Genomic DNA, 26,982 nt, shown 5'->3' with positions numbered 1-26,982 from the left:
GTCTGGAAGACTGTTCGAGCCCTACTTCTGATGCCTGCCCTTAGTTACTGTACGCCCATGGAGTATTTTGAGAAGATGGAATGCTCTCCCAGGGAACAAAGAAACAAGGCAGATCGATATACTGAAATTTAGGGAAGAGAGAGTATTTCCCAGACATCTGACATCTTGAAGTTGGCCCCCCCAAAGTCAAGAATGTGAATTTTAGGCTTCTCTCTCTCCTCTCTCTGTGTCTGTTTCTGTCTGTCTGTCTCTCTCTCCACTATTCATATAGTAAACATCTTCAGACCAGAGAAAGAAAAATGTGATTCATAGTCAAATATGCTTAGTCTAATGGAATATTCTTCCAAAAATTCTTAAAACACCCAGCCCAGAAGCAGCTTTGAGAGAGATGATAGATAAGAAAATATTGCATTTTTTTCTTGAGATTTATCATAGAATAAATGTCTTGGAGTACAGCAAAAAAAATTTTTTTTTGATTTATTGATGTCTTAATTTGTATTTCTTTTGTTTTGAATCTGGGCTTTATCAGGGGACCGGGAGAAAGGGACAGCTTTCCTTCATTATACAGATTCAAATGCTCTTGTAAGCAATGAAATGATCAATTTTGAACATTTCCAAGTGTTTTAAGTGTATAACACCAAAACTGAGAACATAATTAAGCATTAGAGGCCCTCTAAATGTTACAGCATAATAAATGTTAATGAACAATGAGATACTCTTCAAATTTAGAACAAGCTGATGGAAAGTCCAATTCATCTGCCACATTAGAATTGTCTCCGAGTGCCGGGATATCTCCTTCTTCATCAAAACATGCCAGCCATAACTAGCCTGTGACCTCAGAGAGAACTGGCTACAGGAGAGCCACAGAAGGGACACATACATCTATCTCTTTGAGGAATTAGCCTGGCATTTGGACTGTGCCCAAATCCTCAAACATTCCCCATTAACCACTGTCAATTTAACATCTGGTTTCTGACTTTGGAATTCTCTTCGGCCTCCCCCCGGGGAGCAGGAATGGTATTTATCAGGCAGTCATGACTATTAGCTGGCTCTTCCTAACTAAACAATGAATGTCATCCTTTCAGTCACTGGAGCTCCCTTGGGTCTCCTCTGGCCACTCCCCGGTCTGCTGTGAGGGCAGTTGCTTGGCCTGTGGTAGAATCCCGGAGGTCTAGAAAAGAACTGGGAACTCCTGTGAATGCGGGGAAAGCATTGCCTCCTTTCGCTTGGGTTTCTGTTGTTTCCGCAGGTGACACTTGGGCAAGGTAAATGCCTTGGCAACTGTTAGCAAGACAACCGTGTTTTCTCTCTTTGGTCCAAATCTATAGTTTCATCCATGTGGGGAGCCCTGGTGTAGGGATGCCTTCCTGCTCAGAGAAATTAAGTAACATCGTCACATGTCAGTGACAACCCCCAACCCCAAGTCTGGCTTTCTTATCTAGACCAAATTTTTTCTTTTTTTTTTCCACTCACAACCCTGGATACATAGATATAAAAAGTGGGCATACAAATCAAACATTTACTGGTAATAAATCATAATCTCATGACCCCCACATTATTACGAGACCCCAGATGAGGTCTCAAACCACAGTTTGGGAAGCTGAGATCTTGTATGCTACAGTATATACAGTATTTATTTTCAGTGAAAAAGGAAACGTGCTCCTGATATAGAAGGCTCTGGTGCTTTTTCTTCTTCTGTTAAGCTGGTACACTCATATTTGATGGTGTGGGAGGGAAATCCTTCAAGTGTTAGAATGTAATTCTCGCATCTTCTTTTTACCATGTTCCCCCATCCTACCACTTGGGTACAATTTCCTTCCAAATAAATGGAGACATCTCTGTCCTAGATGGCCAGATTGTTGAGATAAGAAGTTCAGAGCCTGGGACAGCTAGTGGTGCAGTGGATAGGGCACCAATCAGGACCTGAGTTCAAATCTCAGACGCAATACTTCCTAGCTGTGTGACCCTGGGCAAGTCACTTAACCCCAAATGCCTCAGTAAAAAAAAAAAGAAGAAGAAGAAAAGAAAAAAAAAAAAGTTCGGAGCCTAAGAGAAACAATGTGGTCATCCTAGTAACCTCTTCCTCTGCCACTGAGAACAGCACCTTCTCCCCCTCTCTCCCCCCACCCCCAGCTTTCTCTTGCTTTTGAAAAATGTCCCTGTTGATGAAGCAGGAGCCTCAGTATGTCCGCCTGTGTGGATGCAGACATAATTAGAGCAACTCATCCAGTAGCAGAGTTTACGGTCTGGCATTATTACTGGATTGCGCTGTTTGTATTTCTGTTGGCAGCCACTCATTTGTGTGTAATGAGTAATATCTGTATAAAGAAATATCGGGGTTTTTTAGGGCTACCTCTTCTTGGGAGCATTTCTCATCATTTGTGTTTCCCTGTCACCCCAAAATAATCCCCTGAGGCAGAGCCCGCAGCAGAGTTATAGCAAAGAAAGAACGAAGCAGGTCTGGGATTTGTGCACATTTTGAAAGGTGACCCGACTGGGGTCGGAATATTGATCAGCAATAGACTTCTTGGCACTGGGGATGTCTCCAAGTCATAATTCTTTGGGGGAAATAAAAACAAGTCTGTCTTTCCTCTGTCTGCCATCTCACTGCTCTTAAATTATCAGGAGAATAGAAAAACTGAAAGGGGGAGAAGGAGAAAAGAGAATGCTGTTTTGAAGCCCAGTCTACAACCGACTAGCCTGTGGCTAGAATGTCACATCGGGGCCTTTGCAGTATTTCCGTGATGTCAGGGTCCAGCCCATTGGGACGGCACCTCGTGACCTTTGACTAGGGATGTCAGCATTCTGCCTTTGCAAGGCTAGCTCCAGTGGCAGGAAGGAGGAAGGTAAAGACCAAGGGAGATGTGGGAAGACGTCCTCCCACCTCCCATCTTCCAACTCGGCATTTCATCCACTGCAGAAATAATAAAATTTCTCATGCCTCTATGGCATTTTATAATATATCTCCCAGGAAAATGTCACCTTTTTTGCTAAAGCAGATTGATGGCGTTTGCTTAGAGTGGGATGTGGCCAGGGGCATGGAGTCCTTTGCTATTCCTTCTAGACTTTGATGCAGGGCCTTGGCCCGCCCGATCTTTTTGGGTAGAGATGGGCAGGTTTGGGGGAGTTCTGCTTCTAAGTCATTTTGAATTTTAATGTTACTTTCCTGTCCTGCTCTGTGTTGTTTTGGGTTTCATCATTAAGTCAGAGCAGATAAAGCCAAAGACACTTTTCCCGTGTAGATAAGTACTTTGGCGCAGAAATGGCCACCGCGAGAAGAAGGCCATATTAGTTTTACTGGTAACAGAAGCAAATAAATTGCACGGGCCACATCTGGGCTGAAGGCCTCCCTCAGCCATGGTGGAACCAAATGCCAAAGGGTGGGGGCCCAGCCTGACTCTTTGTACTTATGAACTTGTGTGCCCTTTATCCGGGGCTTGTTTACGATTGTCCCTCCCCAAAATGGAAGGGATTTTTTGGCAGTTCTGTTTGGACTCGGAGCATACAACTAGGAGCAATGAATACTTTGTAGAGGCAAAGATTAAAAACTAAGTTAGACTTGACATAAAGAAAAATATCCCTATTAGATATACCCACCCAGAATGGGCTTGTAGGCCGTGGTTTTGCCATCAGTAGAGAGTTTTTAAATAGACAGCTGGGTGCTGTAATGAAGAGAGAATTCTGACCTGGAGTCAAGGAAATCTGAGTTCAAACACTTACTAGCTGTGTGACCCCAGATATGTCGCTTAACCCGACTGCCTTGCCAAAAAATAAAAAAATTCAACAGACCCAATTCAAGGAAAATCATTTTAGAAAGAAGATTACATCACGCTATTGTAAACCCCAATACCAATCACTTTCATTAATTGTATATCCTTATCTATCACTTATTGTTGTCCAGTCATTTTTCAGCCGCATCTGACTCTTCCCGACCTTTGGCAAAGATATTAGAGTGATTTGCCATCTTCTCCAGCTCATTTTACAGATGAGAAAACTGAGGCAAACAGAAGTAGTGACTTGCCCAGGGTCACAGGACTAATAAGTGCCTGAGCCCAGGTTTGAATCCAGGAAGATAACCACTGAGCCATCTAGTTTGCCTGCCTGGTATCTTCAAAGCATGAATAAACTACTCATTCATTTATTCAGGACTTGGAAAAAGAACTTTATTGATATGTTATGTTTTTATATAACATTCATTTCCAAATAAATCTCTCTTTTCCAATTCAAGTGGGGCTGATTTTTGGTACAGTGGATAAAGTGCTAAGTCTGGAGTTAGGAAGACTTGAATTTAAAATTAAAAACTAAACTTGAATTAAAAATTGAATTTAAAAATGTTTCTAGATAAATCATGTAATCACCATTTGCCTCAGTTTCCTCATCTGTAAAATGGCAACAATGATAGCTCCTACTTTCCAGGGTTGTTGTGAAGATCAAATGAGTTGGGATGTATAAGGTGCTTAGCTCCGGTTCCTGATACATAGTAACCACTACTATGAATGTGAGAAGTTGTTGCTGTTGCTACTATTACTATATTATATGAATTGTTTCAAAACTATAATCTCATGAGAGGGAGAGCTCATTTCTTCTTTGTGATCAAGCCTGATTCTAATTAAATAGTATTCCAGTTCGGAGGGGTTTTGGTGGTCCTTTTGTCCACATTATTCTAGTTGTTGTCTATATTTTTTCCTAGTTCTATTTGCTATATTTTGTATCATTTTATATAAATGTTCCCATGTTTCTCTGTGTTGGTGTTCATTATTTCTCAGAGCGTTGCTATATTCCATTGCATTCACATACCAAAATTTGGCTGTTCCCTCCCTAATCACTGAACATCCTCAATTCTTTGTTACCAAAAAAGCGGCGCTATCAATATTTATGAGTATCTTGGGAGCCTTTCTGTTGGAATCCTACACCTTTCTTCCTTGAGATATATACCTACCTGCACAATCTCTGAACTAACGAGTATGGGCACTTATTAGACCCCTAATGTGTGCAATATTGTGTAAAATGAGTGATACAGATAATGACCGAATGTACAGAAATGTAAAGAAGGGGAGAGCAGAGGATCCAGAACCCATGGAGAAAAAGGGACAGTTCCTGGCTTTTGGAGGATGACTAGGGTTTGCATTTGAGGTAGGGGAAGGTAGGATATTCCTTGTGGAAGGAATACCACAGGTAAAGGTTTATGGCAGTATGAGGGGGACAGGGCAGCTATGGGCACGGCAGCAGGCTCAGGTGCAAATGCTGTATCTGGGAGATGCCCTCGGAATGGTCGTGCTGTGTTGGGGTTGCCAAGAGCAGCTAAAACTCTTTGCTTACGGGAGAGTTCTCTTGGAACGAAACCCCTTGGCTTGTATATACAAGCTGGCGAATGAGCGAAAGTTGAAGTTGGTGGGCGGGTGGGGGGGGGGGGAAGAGGGTGGATAAATCTGGTATCTCTGACTGGGTGGAGGTGGCAGTGTAGGGGACAGCTGCATCATCCCCAGGCTAGGATTTCTGCTGCTACAGACCCCACTTGTGGCTATTGGAGGGATAAATGGGGAGAAAAATTGTCACCTGGTTAGCTGACTTATACTAGCAGATATTCCATCTCTAGAGAAAGGAATCATGGAGATGGGGTCAAAGGCCGTAATAGTAAAACGTCCCAGCTTAGATGGCGACTCTAAGAAAAGTTCCGTCTTTAGTATCCTTCTGTTGTCATCTCTTCTGCCATCCGTCTTCAGCCTCTGCTATCTGACTTCTGCCACTGAGCTCGGCTTAAAAGTCACTCTTCTGGCTCGGCCTGTGTAACCTGTACTCGGCTGTGAACTCTGGGAGACAGTCCCTGTAGAGTCTGCTAATCTTGATTCCGGTTGCTGTCTGATTAGTTGAATACATCCATTAAGGCTGAATATCTCCCTTTTCCCAGCTACAATAGAGCTGGATCTTTCTCCGGGCTAATTGTTTCAATCACTATCCAGTCCAAGCCTCTGCTCCTGAGAGAAAGACTTAGAGCTAAGAGGAAAATCTGGAAGCCAGGAATAACTAAGTGTTCAGCTTGGTTTTTTTTCTCCCCTGTATCAAACTTAGGAGGTCTCTTGGTTTTCATTTGGGCTAGAGTATGTATACCATACAAATATGGTACACAGATACGCATTTGTACGCCATACAAGTGTGGTGTGAACATACCTGTGTATGAGCATCCTGTAAGGATGCCATTTCTATTTCAGGGAGCGTCCCAAGAAGGGCAGAAAAGTCCAGATCAATTGAAGGCTCTGGACGTGTTTAGCCTGGACAAGAGAAGCTTCAAGAAGGACACAATTGCCGTCTTTAAGTATTTGAAGATTTGTCATGGAAAAAGAATTAGATGTTCTCCAGAAGGCAAAACTAGGAGCAATGAGGAATGGAAATTTCAGGAAATTCAGAGATTAGATTAGCCCAAAGAAATCCTTTGGGCAAAAAAAAAAAAAAAGGCTATCTAAAAAGGGGGAGCAAGCTGTCCTGCAACCTAACAAAGTTTCCCTATCAAAGGAGGTCTTTACGCAATAGTCAGATGATTAGTTGTTGAAAGTTTTCTACAGTAGATTCTTTTTTTTTTAATCAGTGGATTTTAAAAAAATTTCTACATTCACTTCTTTTTAAAAAAATTAAGCTTTTTATTTTCAAAGCATATTTACAGATAATTTGACAACATTGACCCTTGTGTTTCAGATTTTCTCTTCCTTCCCCCTATTCTCTCCCCTAGAGGGCAAGCAATCCAATATATGTTAAACATGTTAAAATATATGTTAAATTCAATATGTCTAAATATGTATACAATTCTCTTGCTACACAAGAGAAATCAGATAAAAAAAAAAAAAAGAAATCTACAGCAGATTCTTAAGGAGTTTGGGCCATATTGGTCCAGATGATCTTGATTTACCTTATGAGATTCTGGGATTGTTTCTTAAACCATTGGTCCCAAATTCTAGTTCAAAAGAAAAAGTCATCATAACACTGGAGGAATAAAAGCACTGAACCAGTCAGCAAGCATTTAGTAAGCTCCTACTATGTGCACCAAGCAGTGTGCTAGGGGTGTTAGGCTGATGAACATTTCCTTGGCCTGGCAGCTTTTTTGTTGTTCTTAATATCAAAGTCATTTTGGATAGGTAATGAATTTAAATCTCCGATCCACGGAGGAAAATGTGCTGCTGCTGCAAGCTGATTTTATGTGCAACCTAATTTTAAAAACAACAAAAAACTGAACTCGAGCAGCCAGTATAACTATGACAATATTCTTTCATCCAGGTTCCTTGTGGGTGACATTCGTGTATCTGTACAGAGCAGTTTTCATGGACACAGAATCATAATATTTAGAACAGAAAGGATCCTTGGAGAATCTATAATCCAACCTCTCGTTTTACAAAGGAAATCCCAAGACCCAGGGAGGTGATACAACTAAGGTCACTTAGGTGGGGACAAAGGGACAGGACCTGAGATTTCACTGGTGTATGGAACTCCCTGAGGTAAAAACTCCTGTTCCTAATATGGATTGGCTCCTTCCCTGCAATTTAGAGTCTTAGTCATCTAGACTAGTGAAAGATTAAGTGAGTGTGCCCAAAGTCCCACGTCAGGGGCAAGATTTGAACCCCATGTTTCTGGCTTTGAAACTAGCTTTCTACCCGCTCTCCAAATTCCACTCCACCCTGTGAATCTGCTTTCTGAACAGGGTTGATACAGATCCAAGGTACAGCTGGCTGAACTCTTACAAGGAAGCCCCATCAGACCTCGTCTGAATTAGAGCTCAACATCTGCCATCGGCCTCCAAGACTCATTAGCAATAAGCTCACTGGGCTTTGGTTTGGAATGGGTTGTTTTTTTTTTTTCCCCCTCTTTTCTAAAAGCAACCAATAACCCATGACCTCTTTGTAGCTTGTTATTCTTGTTCTGATGAGCTATTTGTCATTGCTCACTTTGTGAAGAAGGAACAGGCCCTCTCACTGTAGAACTGCCAGGAAAGACAATTTTCGGGCTTGGTATATTTCACAGCCACACAGCAGAAGGGCTTCTTTGGGTTTCCAAAAAAGGGGGAGCCGGTCGTTTTCCTTCTAGGTAGTCACAACCCTCAAGTGTTCAGGATGCCTAAAGTTGGTAGTAGATACAGAGGTAATTTGTATTCCTAAATGTCACTATATACATACGTAGACACATATATATGCATGTGTGTGCGCATGCAAACAGACCTAAAAAATATATAGAAATTGGGGTTAAGTGACTCACCCAGGGTCACAGAGTAGTAAGTCTCTGAGGCTGGATTCTCCTCCTTCCCTCCCTCCTCACTTCCCTTCCTTTCTTCTTTCCTTCCTTTTTTCCTTTCTTCCTTTCCTTCCTTCTTTCCTTTTTTTCCTTCCTTCCTTCCTTTGCTTCCTTCTTTCCTTCCTTCCTTCTTTCTTCCTTCCTTCCTTCCTCCCCTCTCTCCTTCCTTCCTCCCCTCTCTCCTTCCCTCTTATACACCTTCCTTCCTTCTTTCCTTCCTTCTTCCTTCCTTTCCTTCTTTCCTTCCTTCCTTCCTTTCCTTTTTTCCTTCCTTCTTTCCTTCCTTCCTTCCTTCTTTCCTTCCTTCCTTCTTTCCTTCCTTTCTTCCTTTCTTTTTTCCTTCCTTCCTTCCTTTCTTCCTTTTTTCCTTCCTTCCTTCCGTCTTTCCTTTCCTTTCTTTCTTCCTTTCCTTCCTTCTTCCTTCCTTTCCTTCTTTCCTTCCTTCCTTCTTTCCTTTTTTCCTTCCTTCCTTCTTTCCTTTCCTTTCTTCCTTCCTTTCCTTCCTTCTTCCTTCCTTTCCTTCTTCCCTTCCTTTCTTCCTTTCACTAGACCTAAGCATTAGTCACAATGAAAGAGATAATTAGTGCATACGTGTATATGTTTCATAGTTAACTGTGCCTCAGATTCCAGCTCATCTTAAAGAAAGGGGAAAGCCAGTGTTGCACAAGTATGAACCCCCTCCTCTGCTAAAGCTTCATGAGTCAGGATCCTTCAGTTCCCCTTCCCGTTCTCTTGTAAAAAACGCAGTTTTGCATTAAGACCGGGGAGGAGAGAGATTCATCATTTCAACATACTTAACATGATTGGTTAGGTATCTGTTATGGGTAGAGCATGGGGTACAAAGGTGACTGTGGCATGATTTATTTTACGGAGGGATTTCCAGTCTGAATAGAAGGGGATATGAGATGCACGTGCCAATAATTCCAATATAATAAGGGCTGGCAAGAGGTCTAAATAAAGGGAGATAGATGTGTATGAAAGGCTTGCCCCTAGTTATATGGGAGGGTGTCTGGGAAGGCTTCGGGAGGGAGACTGCCCCAAGGATGTCTCTAAGGACAGGAGGGATTCAATCAGATGAAGGTTATAGTTTTTCCAGGGATTTTGTACATTTATTTAGAGGATTAGAATACGTCAGATGGCAACATGAGATTTTCCTTTGGGTTTATTCTACCACTTCTTAGCAGTAGGAAGAACTCTATTTAACTAACCTCTTTCCTTGCTTGTGGTCTCCTGAAGAGGAAATTTATGTAGATATCCTAATAAGGACGCATTGGGGAGGGAACTGGTTATAGAGTTAAGGATTTGACCCACAGGAGATACTAGACTTCCTAACTTGGTTCATTATTTTTAAGTGTACATTATTTATATTTTAAAAAATATATTTTGCCATATATACATGTATATATTTACATCATTTTAAGTGATACATTAGGCCATGATGGGAGATGATTCAATTCCAAATCCCAGTTGTCCCCATTAATTAAAATACCTACTATCTGTCAGGCTTCCTGCTAACCACTAAGGAAACAAAGAAAGCCAGAAAACATTCCTTGCCCTCATGGAGCTTGCAGTCTATCTTACATATTCCCTTTTTGATCTTTGGCTAACAAGTTACTCTCTCTGTGCCTCAGCTTCCTTATCTGGCTTCCTCTTATATGATCCTATGAATTCCATCTCTGGTGCTTTTTAGCCATGTGAAAATGGGCAGTATATGTAACCTTTTTGGCCTCCCAGTTTTATCTTTAAAGTATGCATAATAATCTGTGCAATATTTATTTTACTGGGTTGTTTTGGGATCCAGGGAGGGAAATATATTAAGAGCTTTATGAACCTGAGAGCGGTATATAAAAGCCAGTTGCTGCTTCTATAATTACCGATGTCCACATTATCTTGCCGAAATACAACTTCTATCATGCCACTCACTCCCTTACTCAAAATCCTTTAGCGACTCCTTGGCTGCAAGCAGTAGATGGAGGTGGAGGCAGGTAGTAATAAGCAGGGAGGAGACCGTAAGGGCCAGTGAGACCCAGTGTCAGAAACTGGGGTTCAGGAATCTAGTTCCCAGACAGTTTGGAGGGAGCAAAGAGAATCCACCAGAGGAACTGGTGTAGCAGGCAGGTAAACTGAGGCAGGAACCTAAGATGCATTATCATGTTCTCCCTTCTCTGTTATTGCCTCCTGGGATTTATTAGGGCCTCTACTGCTTTCTCTTTTGTATGTTAAACCTGCCCCGCTTCAGTCTCTGGTCAGTATCATATCTGGGAAGTATCCCCCCTTCCATTTCTCAAGTTTAAAATCACTCCCTTTCTGAAGACAGTAGAATCTGTTCCCTGAAAGGCCTGGAACCCCAGGGATTTGACGCTGCCATGGTTTTGTAGTAGTACGTTCTTAGTATTCACACTTTCAAAGCTTAGATCTTTTTAACTCCTGCAACACCGGGAGAGGCTGCCTCTCTCACTTTTGATCACAACATTTCTTTTTCCCCAACAAGTCAGGTCTTGGAGACTTCTGCCAGCCATCTGTCCAAAGGGAGAAGTCATTCCCTGGCTCCAGCAGAGTGTATTGTCATGAACAATGATGCCCTGAGAAAAGAAGGAATATTTCCAAACCAATTTGACAATCTAGGAACTTCTCATCCCCTGATACATGCATTGTAAACCAAGTACTGTTGGCCCGGTTAGGAAATGTTCCATTCGTAGATCTGTGTGGTTTTCTGGCCGTCCAAACTCTTATCTCATTTTATTTTTCCCATCACACAGTGTTTCTTCCAATTTTGAGTTTCCCATATCAACTATTTTGCTATTCTCAGGCCAATAAGCAAGAGAAACTTAATAATTTGGCTTAATGGAGAGACGTTTGAGTTTTTTTTTTTTTTCAACTAATTTTTTTTCAAATAAGAAATAAGAGTTTTATTCTTTTAAAATCATTGGTCATTCAAACTATACAAGCAAAGTGTTGATTAATATAACCAGGTTGGGGACATTTTATGAAATGAAGATATGTAATTAGTATGTAATTATTTATGAAAGAGCAGAGCTAAGTTTATTCTCTTAATCCCCAATGAACTTGATGAATCTTGAAGGCAGCATTCATTTAATTTGGAAAACTTGTTCTAAAAATTATGCAAAGGATAAACTGTGCTGCTATTGTACAGTCTAAATTAGTGAGAGATGAATTCAAGAGATTAAAAAATCATTAAAATGAATTTTAATAATATCTGCTTCTTGAGAGATGAACATTTTGGAGTCTTTTTTCAAATCTGGGCAACAGTAGAGTGATAAATTAACAGTGACAGCTTAAAGGGACAACAAGAATGTGTATGTGTAAATCACTTCACTCCCTTTAGGCGTTCTTCCTCTTCTGTTAAACTAAGGGTTAGACAAAATAATCTAGAAGGTTCCATTCTACTCCAACATTTTGTAAAAACAAGTTTAAGTGCATTCTGTTGCCTCTTCCATCTGTCCCATCATTCAACTGTTGTCAAGCAAAAGTCAAGGAAATGTTGTTAATCTTTTAAAAAAATCTTAAAAAAAAAAAAAAAAGCATAATGCTATACGTAGTAGAATGTTTAATTGATAATTGATCAGTGGTTCTCAAAATATGGTCCAGGAAATCCTGGGAGTCTCTGACCCTTTTAGAGGGTCTACAAATTAAAAATTAGTTTTTATTTCTAAGATGTGTGTGTGTGTATACAAATTAAAAATTAGTTTATATATATATACATATATATACACACACATCTTAGAAATAAAAACTAATTTTTAATTTGTATATATATATTTTTTTACACACACACATATACATATGCATATATACATATGCACACATATATACACACACATATATATGTTCCACATGATTAAAACCCCTTTGGACAGATCCTCAATAATTTTTAATAACATAAAGATACTGAGAACAAAAGTTTGAGGGTGGCTGGAGTTAATTTTTATTAACTTTCCTTCATACTTAATAATAAGAGCTAGCATTTATATAGTGTCTTAAGGTTGGCAAAATGCTTTATAAATGTGATTTCGTTTTATCCTCACAACAACCCTGGGAAGTGGTGCTACTGTTATTCCCATTTTAGAAGTGTGGAAACTGAGTCAGACTGAGTGAAATGATTTGTTCAGGGTCAAGCTAGTAAGTGTCTTTGAACTCAGGTCTTCCTGACTGTAGGTCAATAGTACCACCTAGCTGCCACACTTAAGCCATTAGAAAAAAGGGGAAAATTAAGGAGTCTCTGTTCCAGGACTGAAGTCTTTTCATTCATTGTTATTATTTTATTTATAGTGTATTATTAATATTATTATATTATTAATTAATCCCTCATTTCAAAGATGAGAAAATTGAGATATCAGGTAATCAAGTGACTTGCTTAATGTGGGAAGAAAATAAGCCTTTCTTTATATTGTGCCTTTTATGGGCCAACATTTTACATTATCTTATTTAATCTTCAGGACAACCTGGAAGGTTGGTCTATTATTATCCTGATTTTACAACAGACACTAAACAGATATTAGATGTCTTCCCCAGGATTATAAAGCTAATAATATCTGAGGATAGATTTGAAAGTAGCCCTTCCTTTGTCCAGCTCCAATGCTCTGTCCACCATTCCATCAAGCTAACCTAAGTATTAGACGTGGGATTCAAACCAACTCTTGTCAGTCCAAACATAGTGTTCTTTCTTTCCACTAGGCTACGCCATCAGATACAAAATCATTTTTGAATCTTTCTGAATTGTCAAAGATTCAGTGAAATTCATTTCTACCTTTATCAAGTCCCTGGCTATACAGAAATGAAACTGGGATAATCTTGGTTCTTGAGAATCTATGTTCTAAAAGGCAGTGTGTGTGTGTTGAGGTTGGGGGTGAAAAGTTATCCGGGTTACTTTACAGGAGAGGGAAAACGGTAATCAGGGCAAAGAAGAGCGATGGAGACCTGCTGTAAGTCTCTGAGTTGTCAGAGAGCCTATTTTCAGCTGAGGGAGATCGGGAAAGACTTGGTGAAGAAGGTGGCCACTGAGTGATTCTGTAGGATTCCGAAGGGCAGCGATGATGGTGTGCAGAATGCATAAATGGTAGATTAATCTCTGCCATCAGAAACTGTTGATGGGAGTAGTAAACAGAGCAAATCCACCGCCAAGTGCTTCTGATTGGAAATACCAGGAGACGGGCAGTGACCAAGAAAGACTCTGGGGAAAACTCATCAGACCACATTGGTTTTGTGGTTTCTGTGAGATTTGGCGGCTTAAGGAGGTTAAATATGGAATCCCAGGAAGTCCCTGTTTACATTTAGGGAGCGAGGAGCAGTGGGATGTGCTGGAATTAGGAGCTTGTAATACTGGCACGGCATCAGTTGTGTTTGGGACTTTAGGGGTTTGAAAAATAAGAGAGAGAGAAATGACCAACTGGCAATAACCAAGATACCTAAGGGTGATTATGGAAGAATTTGTTATGCTCATCCTAAGCTTGAGCAACTTTTGCAGGACAGTTTAGTCAGAGCCGTCCAAGTTAAGTGGACATCAGTTTATTTTGCCCATTCTAGACATGGTTTGTCTGAATGTTTTCCTCTCAAACTAAACCTTTTTCTCTTCTCTTTGCTGCCTTTAGCTGTAAAGGTGCCTCCCATTATGGCCTTACCAAGGACCGCAAGAGGCGCTCACAAGATGGCGGCTCAGAAGGCTGCGCCAGCTTGACGTCAGCAGCAGTCTCTCCAGACGTGTCTGCGGCGGCAACCATCGCCTTGATGACCGACGAGCCGGGCCTGGACAACCCTGCTTATGTCTCTGCCACAGATGACGGCCAGTCGGCCAACAGCCCAGGGGAGTCCGGTCGAAGCAATAGAAGTGAGTAGGAAAGAAAAGAAGGGGACTCTGGGGATGGGGTCCTTGGCTGGGATAGGATCATGGAGTTGAAGCTGGAAAGGGACTTCAGCAGCCTCTGGGTTCAACTCCCTCATCTTATTGATGAGGAAAGGGAAGGTGAGTGGAATGAGGTCCTTGACTTGGGATAGGATCATGGAGTTGGAGCTGGAAAGGGACTTCATTTTATTGATGAGAAAAGTGAGGGTGAATAGATGATTTGAACTTGGGTCTTCTTCCAACTACAAATCCAAAGCCATACGGATTGCATTACCTTTTCAAGGACTGTTAACTAATTAATCAGGGATATAAGGAGAACTCTGTAGAGTTTAACCATAGAACAGCCTTCTATGAAGACGTTCCTCTCCCTTAGCAGCCATGAGAAGCCAAAGCACTGAAAAGGGGATTACAATAGGGCCACGATCACTATTTGAGTGGAACTGGTGGCTTTTCCAGCTTCCCTGATTGTCTCTTTTCTCCTACAACAGCTCAACACTTTGAGCGATCCACCATCAGAAGCAGATCTTTTAAAAAAATAAACAGAGCTCTGAGTGTCCTTCGGAGGACAAAAAGTGGAAGTGCAGTGGCCAACCAAGCTGACCAACCAAGAGAAAGTTCTGAGAATGCCATTGCCACGGAAGGTAAGTGTGTTCACTTAAATTCCCGGTTGGATTTGGGTGAAGACTTGGGATGAATTATGCAATTCAGTTCCTGGTAATAAGAATAATAATTTTGTTCAGTCGTTTTTCAGTGATGTCTGACTCTGTGACCCCATTTGGAGTTTTCTTGGCAAAGATACTAGAGTGATCTGCTATTTCCTTCTGCAGCTCATTTTACAGATGAGGAAACTGAGGCAAACAGGGATAAGTGACTTTCTTGGAGTCACACAGCTAGGAAGTGATTAAGGCCAGATTTGAACTCAGGAAGATGGATCTTCCTGCCCAAGAATAATAATAGTAGCTTATAGCCATCATCTTGAACATTTCAACTTTCCTTATCCAAACTGACAAAATAGAAAATTTCTCAAGCGGGTTTTGCAAGAACAATAAAAAAGTGTGTGTCTGTGTGTGTGTAAATAAAATAATCAAATATATTGCTTTTCATCTTCATAGTGACTAAAAGATTTAAGTTTAAATTGCCTAATTTTTACACCAAATAAAGAAACTGAGGAAGGAGAAGTTAAGTCATATGCATAATGTTTCCCAACAAGAACTAATTAAATTGGATCAGAAACTCAGTTTTGAGTCCAAATTTTTTGAGACTTAGTTTTTTCTTCAAGTAACTGAATGGTAAATGGTTACTAACTTTAAGGAACTTAGCTCTTCTCTGTATTTTCCCCAGAGAGAAGCCCGCTTGTTATCCTGTTATAGAAAATGGATTAAGGTCATGGGTTTTGGAAATAGTGACAGACAGAGGAGTGGATTACAAAGACCCTGGACCCATTGTTGTGACCTTTCCAATTGACATAATTAGTCAAGCCTCCTGGGGCAGAGGCAACCATGGCTTCTCCTTTCAATGGGACTCAGTGTCCTAGGTGCTTAAACCAGCCCCAGGAGGCTGCCCCGTCTGTCCTTGATGAAATTGGGAGACTTGAAGTAGCTTCATGGTAGCTCTGCCTTGGAAATAGAAGTCAGCGCCATTTAGCCTGAAGATTCTTTCCTAGCTTTAACAATAGCATGCTACTTGGTGCTCCCTGGGTATTTTGGTTCACAACTATGGGACCATAGCTTTTGGAGGACTTTGAATGGAAGCAGTTAAGTGTATGAATCAGGAAGGCTTGAGTTCAGATCTGCTACTGCCCACCATCATGTTCTACCCCACTCCTAAAGGTTTTCCCTCCTCATATATATATACGGGTGTGTATGTATGTATGTACAAACCACAAGCTATATACACACATAGACACATACGGATGTGTATATATATTATTTTATATATTATACACATTATCCACACATACGTGTGTATAGACATATATAGAGATCCATTTTTAGAATGTTTCCTGTTATTATTACAATTCACACATTATAATCTCTTAAGAAATTAGGGCAGCAATTCCAATAGACTTGTGATGGAGAGAGCCATCTGCATCCAGAAAGAGGATTATGGGGACTGAATGTGGATCACCTTTTATGTTGTTGCCATTGTTCGTTTGCTTATTTTTTCTCTCATTTTTTTTTTCTCTTTTGATTTTTCTTATGCACGATAAATGTGGAAATATTCATAGAAGAATTGTATGTATATAATATATTAAAAAAAATCACTTGCTATCTAGGAGAAGATTGGGAGAAGGAAGGTAGAAAAATTTGGAACTCAAGGTTTTGCAAGGATGAATGTTGAAAACTATCTTTGCATGTATTTTGATATTAAAAAGCTGTTATTTTAAAAAAGAAAAAAAAATCTGGGCAGCTAGTGGTGCCATAGTAGATAGAGTGCTGGGCTTGGAATCAGGAAGATTCATCTTCATGAGCTCAAATCTAGTTTCAGACACTAACTGTGTGAGCCGGGACAAGTCACTTGACCCTGTCTGCATCAGTTTTCTTCTCTATAAAATGAGAATTATAATAGCATTGACCTCAAAAACTTTGTTAGAATCAGATGAAATGTACTATCCGCATCTTAAGTTATTATTTTGTTGGTATTCGTTAGCGAGAAGAAATACTTGTCATAGCACTACATCTAGAAGTACAAGAAAGAAATGTATGAGATAGATCAGAGGGCAAAAAAACAAGTAGACTGCTGCCAGTCTTTTCAATAACCAAGTAATAAAGCATTTTTAATTGGTTTGGGAGTCTTAGAATTAAAACCGTTCCAACAAAGATGAGTGCTCACCGTTCAGTGAGTCCTTTTGTCTTTTGTCTTTCTTTTTGTGTCTTAGTTTTCCCTAGATTGTATCACCTGATTCCAGATGGGGAAATCACCAGCATCAAGATCACCCGGGTGGATCCTAATGAAAGCCTGGCTATCAGGGTAGTGGGAGGCAGTGAAACTCCCTTGGTCCATATAATTATCCAGCATATTTATCGAGATGGAGTGATTGCCAGAGATGGAAGATTACTACCAGGGGACATGATATTAAAGGTACAGAAATCTATGTCTGGAGGGTTCAAGTTAATGAACTTACAATTTCCTGGGTATTTCTATACAACTATGTGACTCCAATCTGGTACATGGTTCCTTTATGTGTATATCCTTGTCCCTCTCCCTACCTTTTAATTTTCCTCCTCTGATTTTCTTTCTGTGTGTCTATGAAGCCACAGAAATTGTCTGTCCACTTTCCCAAGCATTTCTCCCTTCCCAGAACCAGAGGAAACAAGATGAAGTTGTTCCTTTGAGTACCGTGCCACAAATGTGGAGCTTCTTGGCTAGAGTTTGGAGACAGAAAGGTTCCTTGTGCTTAAATAAGCCATGCGGAATTCTTCATAGACTGGATGGCAGAGTAGGTAACTAGAGCCAGTCTCATCTTGTTTTTCTTCTTCTCCTCTGTCTGTGATTGGGCAGAGGGGTTGACTGTTCTTGACTAAAGGCCCTGCTTCACCCCCATCCCCACTCCCTCTGCTTTGTTTGCTGGGGATCCAGAAGATGTTCCCCGAGGATACACACATTGGGTGGAATTGATTTATATTCTGGTTCCAAGATTCCTCTAATGAATAGCTACCAGAAAAAGAAATCTCACCAATATTAGGGAAACCCAGACCACTTGTTTCTCCTTTGTCATGGTTTCAACCTCGGGAGATTTGAGCTACAGAGCTGCTGTGAAATTGTTTTCTTCCAGAGTCATGGGGAACTTTCAGGGGTGCAACCTCTCAGCCAGGGACTGTTTGGAAAAGAGTAATTCAAACCAGAAAGCCCTGTCCAGCGTTATTGTTGTACTACTGGGATGGGCGTACTTTCAGCCTCTTTAAATGGCATTTCCAAATGCTCTAATATTGCACGGAATATGTATAGATGGAGGTTCTTCTTCACTTCAGTTTGACTTAAATGCTGCAAAGATTTCTCTGTGACTGAAAAAAAAGGAAAATCAGGGAGGAAGGAAGACTATCATATTTCTTTAGAAGCAGCAAAGAGTTTCACTGAAATAAGTAAAGACTAAACTCCAGGTAGCGACCTGGCTACAGGTTTCTAGGTGGTATAACGAGTGGATAGTATGCTGGGTTTAGAGTCGGGAAGTTCTAAATTTAGACACTTTCTAGCTGGACGACTTTGGGCAGTTTGCCTCAGTTTTCTTACCTGTAAAAGGAGTTAAGGAAGGAAATGGCAAATGATTCTCGTCTTTGCCATGAAAACCCCCAAATTGGACACAACTCAACAATAAGAATAGGCTCTGGAGGTGGAGAGACACAAATGAGGAAGTCTCTGCTGTAAACATGTTTCTTTTCTATGAACGTGAGATAAGTACCACGGGATCTGGGTGAAAAGAAAGCGTGGACATTGTGTGTAGGAAGGAAGTGGGGACCTGTGAACACCGCTCTGTACGCTTGTCATCCCCCTCTGATCCTTGTTCCTTAGGTCAACGGCATGGATATCAGCAGCGTGCCTCACAACTATGCCCTGAGCCTCCTGAGGCAGCCTTGCCCGGTGCTGCGGCTCACGGTCCTGAGGGAGCAGAGGTACCGCAGCCGGACCCCCGGGCTGGCCCTGGAGGCGCAGAGCCCCCGCGACGACAGTTTTCACGTGATCCTGAACAAAAGCAGCCCCGAAGAACAGCTCGGGATCAAACTAGTGCGCAAGGTGGACGAACCCGGGGTGTTCATTTTCAACTTGCTGGACGGCGGGGTCGCCGACCGCCACGGCCAGCTGGAGGAGAACGACCGGGTGATAGCCATCAATGGACACGACCTTCGCTACGGCAGCCCGGAAAGGGCAGCCCAGCTGATCCAGGTGAGTCCCGGTGGTCCCCATCACCCTCCGAACCCACCATCAGTGCCCTTCCGCCCCAGCCTCGTCGCCTCCACACATAACTGGGGACAAAAGGCGGCCGGGCTAGCCAGTGTACAGGTTTTGCCCTCGTAGTGTTGCTGTGAATGCTGGAAATTGCCCGATAATAATCAATGAACGAAACCAATGAAAATGAATATCGGGCGGTATTTGTCCTAAAAAGAGTGCTCGGACCCGGTTCCCGATCCTGTAGCTAACAGCCGCTGTGTATCGTGGGCAGATCACTTCTTGGAAACTCCGCTTGCTCACCTGTGAAAGGAGGAGAATAATGCCTGTACTGCTTTCCTCCCAGGGAAGCTGTGAGAGGAGTGTTTTGTCAGTTAGAAAGTGCTGTAAAAAGGGAAGGGAGTTATTATTACCATGGTTGTCATTGTTCTGACCCGGGCCTGTGATTTCACTGGTTCCGACAGCTCCTGAGAAGGATTCTCCCTCACCGAGGTAGATTGGCGCCTGTTCTGAAGTTAATGGTGTTGCAAAGTTGATTTGAGGCTGAAAGCTTTTAAGCCTTGCCCAGAGCCAGCCAGGATGCCCGGGGGAAGGGCTTGAACCCAAGCTCTGTTGCCTCCTACGCTTGCTGTCTGCCCACTGCGACTGCTGCCGTGCCATAGGAGCCCCTGGCAGTGTATCACAAGACAGATGTTCATAGCTTCACACAGTCGAGTTCTGGCATTTACCTCTGTGCCACAGATAACACCTCCCAGATGCTTGTATGTTCCGGGATTCCCAGGTATTCCAGCAGATTCTTGAACTGTCTGGAGAAGAAAGCCCCCCTGCAGCCCCCTTTAGGATGCTGGGGACCGAGACTACTTTAGGATAGCACTACATTCTTAGGTTCCCTTTGTTTGAGCCTCTCCTGGAGCAGCTGGGAGCCTCACACATATGTCACCCCATCCTCTCCTCTGTTCCTACCCCACCCACACCAGGATGCCCAGAGGAGCATTAAGACAATTGTTTGCTTCATCACGCAAATCCCAGACCTCCCGTTGGCTCAGAATTCATATCCTTGAGTTTCTGTGGGATGGAATATAGCTGAGACATAGTGAGGGAGGTTGATATTTGCCATTTCTACCCCTTTGTTAAATCTACCCTTTCTTGTTGGTACTGTTATATTAATTTTCATAATTTATATATATGATAATTATGTATAATTATAATTATATAAACTATCATATATTGTATAAAAGCATTCCCTTAAAGAAATCCAATCTGGGGACATGGATTTTAAATTGTATTTCGTAATATCTCGGTTCATAAAATCACAGAAGAGCCTGATAGGAGGATTGTCAGGAATGCGTCATCATTTATTGAGAGAGCAGTGCTGGAGTCAGGAACCCACTCCCTGCCCTGAAGGAATGTTTCCCTCTAATTTTATATTTAAATATAATTATATTTATAGGAGCCTTAGACTCCTGCTCTTTTCTGCAGTGTTGATTTTACTCCTCTGACTCATATTCAGGATGTATATTGATAGTTCAGTTTTAGTGATGGGGAAACAGGGAAGTTCCATGACACACTCTTCCCTCATGACACAAGGGAACCTGAGCTGTTGTTCATCTTCCCTCTGTCACAATACAATTCTCACCTGCTCCGTGCACCGTGACAAACCCTCGTACTGCGGGACAAACCTAGAGCAAAGCCGGGATTGTTGCTTTTCTGATGGCAAATGGTTTAGTCAGGCAGTGATGAAGCTGTCTCGTGTCAGCCCTGCCCTGTGGGGATTCCTCCTGAAGCCCCTTGCCAAGAGGATCAGCGGCGAATCCCCTTTTAAACACCATTTGTCCTCATGGCAGTCTTTGGCTCTTCCCTCCTTCTCTGAGGCCCCAAGGCTTTGAAGGCTCCTTGGAAAGCCTTTAACACAGCTGGCTAAACAACTTTGAAATTAAGCCCCATTTGCATGCGATGAGTATGGGCATCTCAAAGCTGGTACCGTTCCATGGGCGCCTAACACGGGCCAAATGCATGAAAGTACTCATGGAGAAGGAGGGGGCCGCCCTGGTTTTCTTTATGTCAGGGTCACGTGGGGGGAGATTTTAGATTAAGGGTAGAAAACATAGACATAGGACCACAAACTCTCTCTCTCATTGTTGCGATCTGTTTTAGGTCTTTCAGCTTCATCTGTACCGCATTTGAAATTTTTTGAGAAAATAAAAAACAATCCCAGATAGAAAACTCAGACAAATGAGTTTGCTGAGGCAACTCACTATCTGTCAGTTGAAAAGATCTTAATTGAATTCAGGATTTTTCCTCTTATTAAGAGAGGCAAAAAAAAAAAAAAATTCTATTCCAAGGAGGGTAATTTATGAAATGAAATCTTGCCTAACACTGGGAATTTCTGAAAACATTTCCTTTTGCTTACTAAACAAAACCAGTTTGCTTTATAAGCAGAAGAAGAGTGGGCTGGGGGAAGATCCCACCAAAAAGCTGGTTGGAGAATAAATGGGAAAAAATGAAACACTGTTGGAAAAAACCCAGCCAGCTAAGCCATGTTAATTCTAAAATGTGGATATTTCTGTGATTCTTGTAACACGCACCAGGCCAGGGTGGAGGTGGGGGGAACGTCCCCCATCGGAGGAAGATGGTCAGATTTGCCACCGATCCTCAGCCATCCGTGGCCCGAAGTGTGTACTCCGTGAATCACATCAGCCTAAGGAAAGGATTCCCAGACACCATGTCCTTTTGATCATGTGTTCTCTCAAAGTTCCACACACTCTGGCTCTTTCCACATGATTTCAGGGAAGAATTATTACAGAAGAAGCCACAAATGTTTTGAATTGGAGAGACCTTAATATATGTTGGGCCTTAACCTCAGCAGCCCTCAATTAGCCAGACTCTTATGTTGGACCCAGAGTTCCAAGTTATGTGAAAGTCGTTTTACTTTAACACCTTTGATATCATTATGCTTACCTGTCAGTGTTAATTTTTTAATAATTTTGAAAACAGCAATTGTGTGACTTAAACAAAGGCTCCTGCTGAAATCTGCAGGATTATACCTGAAATAGATGTGTCAAAAATAAAGGAGAAAGAGTTGAAGGTCATAGTCTCAGAATTAATTTTGAGGAAACTTTGAGGTCATTTACTCCAAGTCCTTCCTTTTCCAGATGAGGAACTGAGGTCCCAAAAGTTTGACTTAAGGTCCTCTAGGCAGCACTAAGCAGCAGAACCATTATTTAAACTTGGGTCCTAAGATAAATCCAGCAGAGAGCTCAATGTACTCAACTTTGGGGTGTTAGTGGGTACTGATTTCTTAATAAAAATACATTATCTAATCACCTATGTACAAGCGATGAGAATGGGTGTGGATGGGGTAAGAATCATCCTCATTATGAAATTTTGTCACTAAAGTATTTTGGACTGGATTCAGAATTTCATCAGTGTGGAAACCCCCTCCACCAAGACATCAGAAACTCAGCTGTCACTAATAGCTTTACAGAGTTTCTCAGAGGTTCTTAGAGTGTATAGCCATAAATAAACATTTATTAAGTGCCTTCTTTGTGCCAAGCACTCTGTTGAGGATCAAGGGTTAAAACAAAAATGTAGAAATAGCCCCTGCCCTCAAGGAGCTTACAATCTAATCTTTCTTTTCCAAGAGGGAGTATTTTCATGCATTTGGCCTGTGTTAAGTACTTGTGGGACCATACCAATGTTTGAGATGCCCATATTCATTACATGTAAGTAAATAGACACAAAGCAAGCTGTATACAAGATAAATTGGACATTTTTTATTAGAGAATTTCTAGTAAACAATGATTGTTGAAGACTATAATGGTTTCCTTCTCATCCAGCCCTTCTTTGTAACAGTTTTGGAAACAAAAGCAAAACTAAGCTGCATAGTGACTAACCTAATGAGCTATTCCAGACAGTAATTAGTTTGTACTGGGTCTAAATTGGAAATAATTAACAGAGAAAAGGCACTGGAATTAAGAGGGGTTAAGGAAGGCTTCTTGAAGAAGATTTTTCCTTGGGGCTTAGCCAGAGAAGCCAGTAGGCAAAGATGAAGAGGGAGACCATTTCAGGATGGGAGACAGCCAGAAAATTACTCAACGCCAAGAGACAGAGGATCTCCTCTGTGGAACAGCCAGCAATCTAGTGTCATTGGATCAAAGAGTATGTGATGGGGTGTAGGATGACTGGAGAGGAAGGAGGGAGTTAGGATATGAAAGGCTTTGAATGTCACAAGATTTTTGTATTTGATCCTGGAAGGGATAGTGAGCCACTGGAGTTTATTGAGTGAGGGGTGTGGGGGTTATGGTCAAAACTGAACTTAAAGAAAAAGATGTTAGTGGATAAATGGAATCCTGTTTAGAGAAAAATTTTGGAAACTGTGGGTCCTGTCCCCATCATGAGGTTGTGTAACCAAATGTAGGGTCACAAAATTATGAGTTATTATCAGTAAATGTTTGATTTGTATACCTATTTTATGCCCAATTTCTTGGGCAAAAAAGAGTCATGAGTGGAAAAAGTTGAAGAAGCCTTGATTTAGGGTGGGGTGAGATTTGAAGCAGGAAGACCCTCCAGTGGGCTATTGAAATAGTCCAAGGGTGAGGTGATAAGGACCTTATTAGAGTGGTAGCAGAGGAAAGGGGGCCTATTGAAGAGACTGCTACAAAGGTGAATTCGGCAAGTCTTGCATCCAGAGCAGAGGCAGAGGGATCGAGAGACAGTGAGAGATACTGAGGAGTTGAGGGTGGCCCTTGATTAAGGGGCTGAAGGGATGATGTGACCCTCTACAATCACAGGGAAGATTTTTTGGGTGAAAAGTTCAGCGGGAAAGCCTTTTTTTAGATAGGTTGAATTTAAGATATCTTTTTTCCCCCCAAGTGAACAAGCATTTATTAAGCACTATCGGTGTTGTAGGCACAGTGCTAAGTCCTGGGGACACAAAAAAAGCTGAAAAAAAAAAGTCTCTCCAGAAGCTTACAATTTAATGGGGGAGACAACACTTAGAATTTAAGATACCTATTGGATATCTAATTTGAGATATCTAAAAGTAGCTAGAGATAAGTGAAATGACTCACCTATAGGGATACAGCTGGTTATCAGAGACTAGTTTTAACAAAAGTTTTCCTGATTCTCCAATGGGGGGAGGGTGAGGAGGAGGCGAGGGGATGTTATTTTTTTTAATTAAAACTTTTTACTTTTAAAATGTATGCATAATTCCCCTCCCCCCCCCTTCTTCCTCCCACCTCTTCTCCTATTCGGCAAGCAATATGTTAAACATGTGCAATACTTCTATACATATTTCCGCAAGTATGCTGCACAAGAAAAATCAGATCAAAAAGGAAAAAAACAGAGAAGAAAAAAGTGAAAATACTATGCTGCGACACTATTTTTAAAAGCAAATTCAGACTTACCCAATGAAAGATTCAGCAATGCAGATGACAAAATTAAGTATCTTGAAGTTTTATATACTTTCTAGGTCTTTTCAGGCACCATCTTGTCTTGAAGACTTCTTTTTTAGGCTTTAATTTCCTGATCTGTAAAAAAACGAGGCGCTTGAACTAGAGAATTTTTGAGGTCTTTCTATTCTAGCTTATAAGTTTTTTCAGTTAAAAACAACAAGCATTTATTAAGCACCTGCTACAGACAAGACACTGTGGTATGTTCTGGGGCTAAAAAGGCCTTGTGAAAAATAGGTCTTACCCTCAAAAGGCTTATCTTGTACTGGGGTAGTTAACACAGAGTTTTCTAATGATCAGTGTGTATCCAGGAAACACCAATATTTTTTTCGAGCGAAATTTTTCCAGGTTTTTCTCCTCCATCTTTTTTCGTGTCCTTGCAATGTCTAAAATCCCTTTATACCCATGTGGCCATCCCCAAACAATGAGAGGTTGACCCTACGTATTGTGAAAGGTGTGGATCTTTCCTTTGCCCACTTGACTTATATTTTGAATTTTACTCTGTTAGCCCTTTCATTCAGAGTGACTTGGACTAGCTACCATCAGTTGGCGTTATCAAACAGCTAATTGACTGCCTTCCAAATCCATGCTGCTGTATTGGACACAATCACATTTGGCTTCTCTGGAGGGCTAAGTGTTTTGGATGGTAAATGAAAAGGAAACTGCCAAATGGCTGTGATCCTTGAGAGGCACTATTCGAGACATGGCCAAGTCTCACAGTCAAAAAGGAGGCTGCTTTCTAACATAGAGCTCTGTAGGTAATTGATTTTGACCTTAATGCTTATTAATAAAAAAGTAGGATAGTTTACATTTGGGAAAAACTACCAGGTTTGGGAAGTGTTTTACTAGGAATTGGAAGTGTTGGGACTGAGATAGAATCTACGTCTTTGAACCCAAGAGGCTGTGAGTGTAAAGGAGATGGAAGTTGGAGTGGGAATGTGAGGAATAATACTTCAGTTCTTAGAATTAGTTTCATTATCTGACTTGGGAAAGTCAAGATTCAGAGAAGAAACCTGAATTAAAATGATGTAACTTTGGAATTCCAGTTGATGAAATTTCTACATATTCCTTCTCTCTGCAACAGTCATTCCTAACATGAAGGATCTTGAACTTTAAAAAAAAAAAAAAAGTTTTGCATTTTATGTAATTGTAATTCATTTTATGCATTCAAAAACATTATTCCAAAGAGGGGTCCATAGGCTTACCAAATCTCCCACGGGAGTCCATGATTCAACAAAGGTGAAGAAAAACTTACCTTTTTTTGTTTTTATGGGTACTTTTTTCTTTTTCTTTTTTCTATTTGAATAAACAGTTAAAAAAAAAAAAAAAGGAAAACAGAAAAGAAATACAAAACAAGGAGCCGCTAGGTGGTATAGTGAATAGAGCGCCAGCCCTGAAGTCAGGAGGACCTGAGTTCAAATCCAACCTCAGACACTTAACACTTCCTAACTGTGTGACCCTGGACAACTCTCTTGACCCCAATTGCTTCAGCAAAAAAAAAAGAAAAAAGGCAAAACAAAAGAAAACATTGTCATGTGCCCAGCAGAACATCAGGGAGGATTAAAAATATATAACAACAAATTACTAGGTCAAGAAAGTATATTATAGATTTTGGAAAGTGCTAGACCCTTCATGGTCTATATGTAGTGTTAACTATTGAACCCATTCCCAATGTGAGTAGATTTTCAGAATTATAAGCCCTCTTCCCCTCTCTAATGCCTTTATATCTATTCCTCCTCTGTACCTCATTTGTATAACATGATTGTTATCTTTACCTTACCTGCCAATTTTTCTTTTGAACTAACCTATTGTTGATGTGAATCGTATATATGTATATGCGTGTGTGTGTATACGTACATAGATAATATAGAAAAGCAAATAATTTGTCCATGTTTAAACAGTTTGCCCATATTAAGTTTCTTAAAATTGATCTTTCATAGTGGCTCTTATATTGTAACTTTCCTGTTAAGTTTAGGTTTGGTTGATAGAAAGTACTGAAAATCTGCAAGTTCATTGAATGTCCTTTTTTTCTCATTCAGGATCATAGAAAATTTTGCTGGATATGATATTTTTGGTCACAGGCCTCATTCTTTTGATTGTCGGTAGATATGATTCGAGGACTTACAATCTTTTATTGTAGCTGTTGATAAGTCTTGTACAATTCTAGCTTCAGCATATTTCAATTTTTTTCTTGTTTCTTGCAAAATTTTCTCTTTGATCTGGGGGTTTCAAAATTGGGCAATAATATTCCTGTGTGTTTTCCATACAGGATCTCTTTAAGGGTGATTGGTGGATTTTTTTTTTTTTTCCCTTTGCCCTCATGTTCTATTACTCCAGGACAATTTTCTTGGATTATTTCCTGCATTATTGTGTAGAGATTCTCTTTTTGGTCAGAACTTTCTGGCAGTCCAATTATTCTTATTTTTCTCTTTTTGATTTATTCTCTAGATCTGTCATTTTTCTTGTAAGATGTTTCACATTCTGTTCTATTTTTTCATACTTTACAATCTGTTT

The 26,982-nt window shown here is 40.9% G+C and overlaps 1 protein-coding gene across 3 annotated transcripts in view; it reads left to right on the top strand.

Moving 5' to 3' along the window:
• Positions 1-26,982, top strand: part of LNX1 (ligand of numb-protein X 1) — a 208,647-nt gene that overhangs the window by 156,626 nt on the left and 25,039 nt on the right. For all 3 annotated transcript variants that reach the window (XM_051964277.1, XM_051964278.1, XM_051964279.1), the window contains 4 exons: positions 13,884-14,119; positions 14,623-14,775; positions 17,013-17,215; positions 18,644-19,015. In XM_051964277.1, the coding sequence (XP_051820237.1) occupies positions 13,884-14,119; positions 14,623-14,775; positions 17,013-17,215; positions 18,644-19,015 (964 nt within the window). The remainder of the gene's footprint in view (positions 1-13,883; positions 14,120-14,622; positions 14,776-17,012; positions 17,216-18,643; positions 19,016-26,982) is intronic.

Source organism: Antechinus flavipes, chromosome 6 (assembly GCF_016432865.1).
Source record: "Antechinus flavipes isolate AdamAnt ecotype Samford, QLD, Australia chromosome 6, AdamAnt_v2, whole genome shotgun sequence".
NCBI lineage: Eukaryota > Metazoa > Chordata > Mammalia > Dasyuromorphia > Dasyuridae > Antechinus > Antechinus flavipes.
The sequence above is the reverse complement of the archived record's forward strand: the minus strand, read 5'-3'. Positions and strand labels throughout refer to the sequence as shown.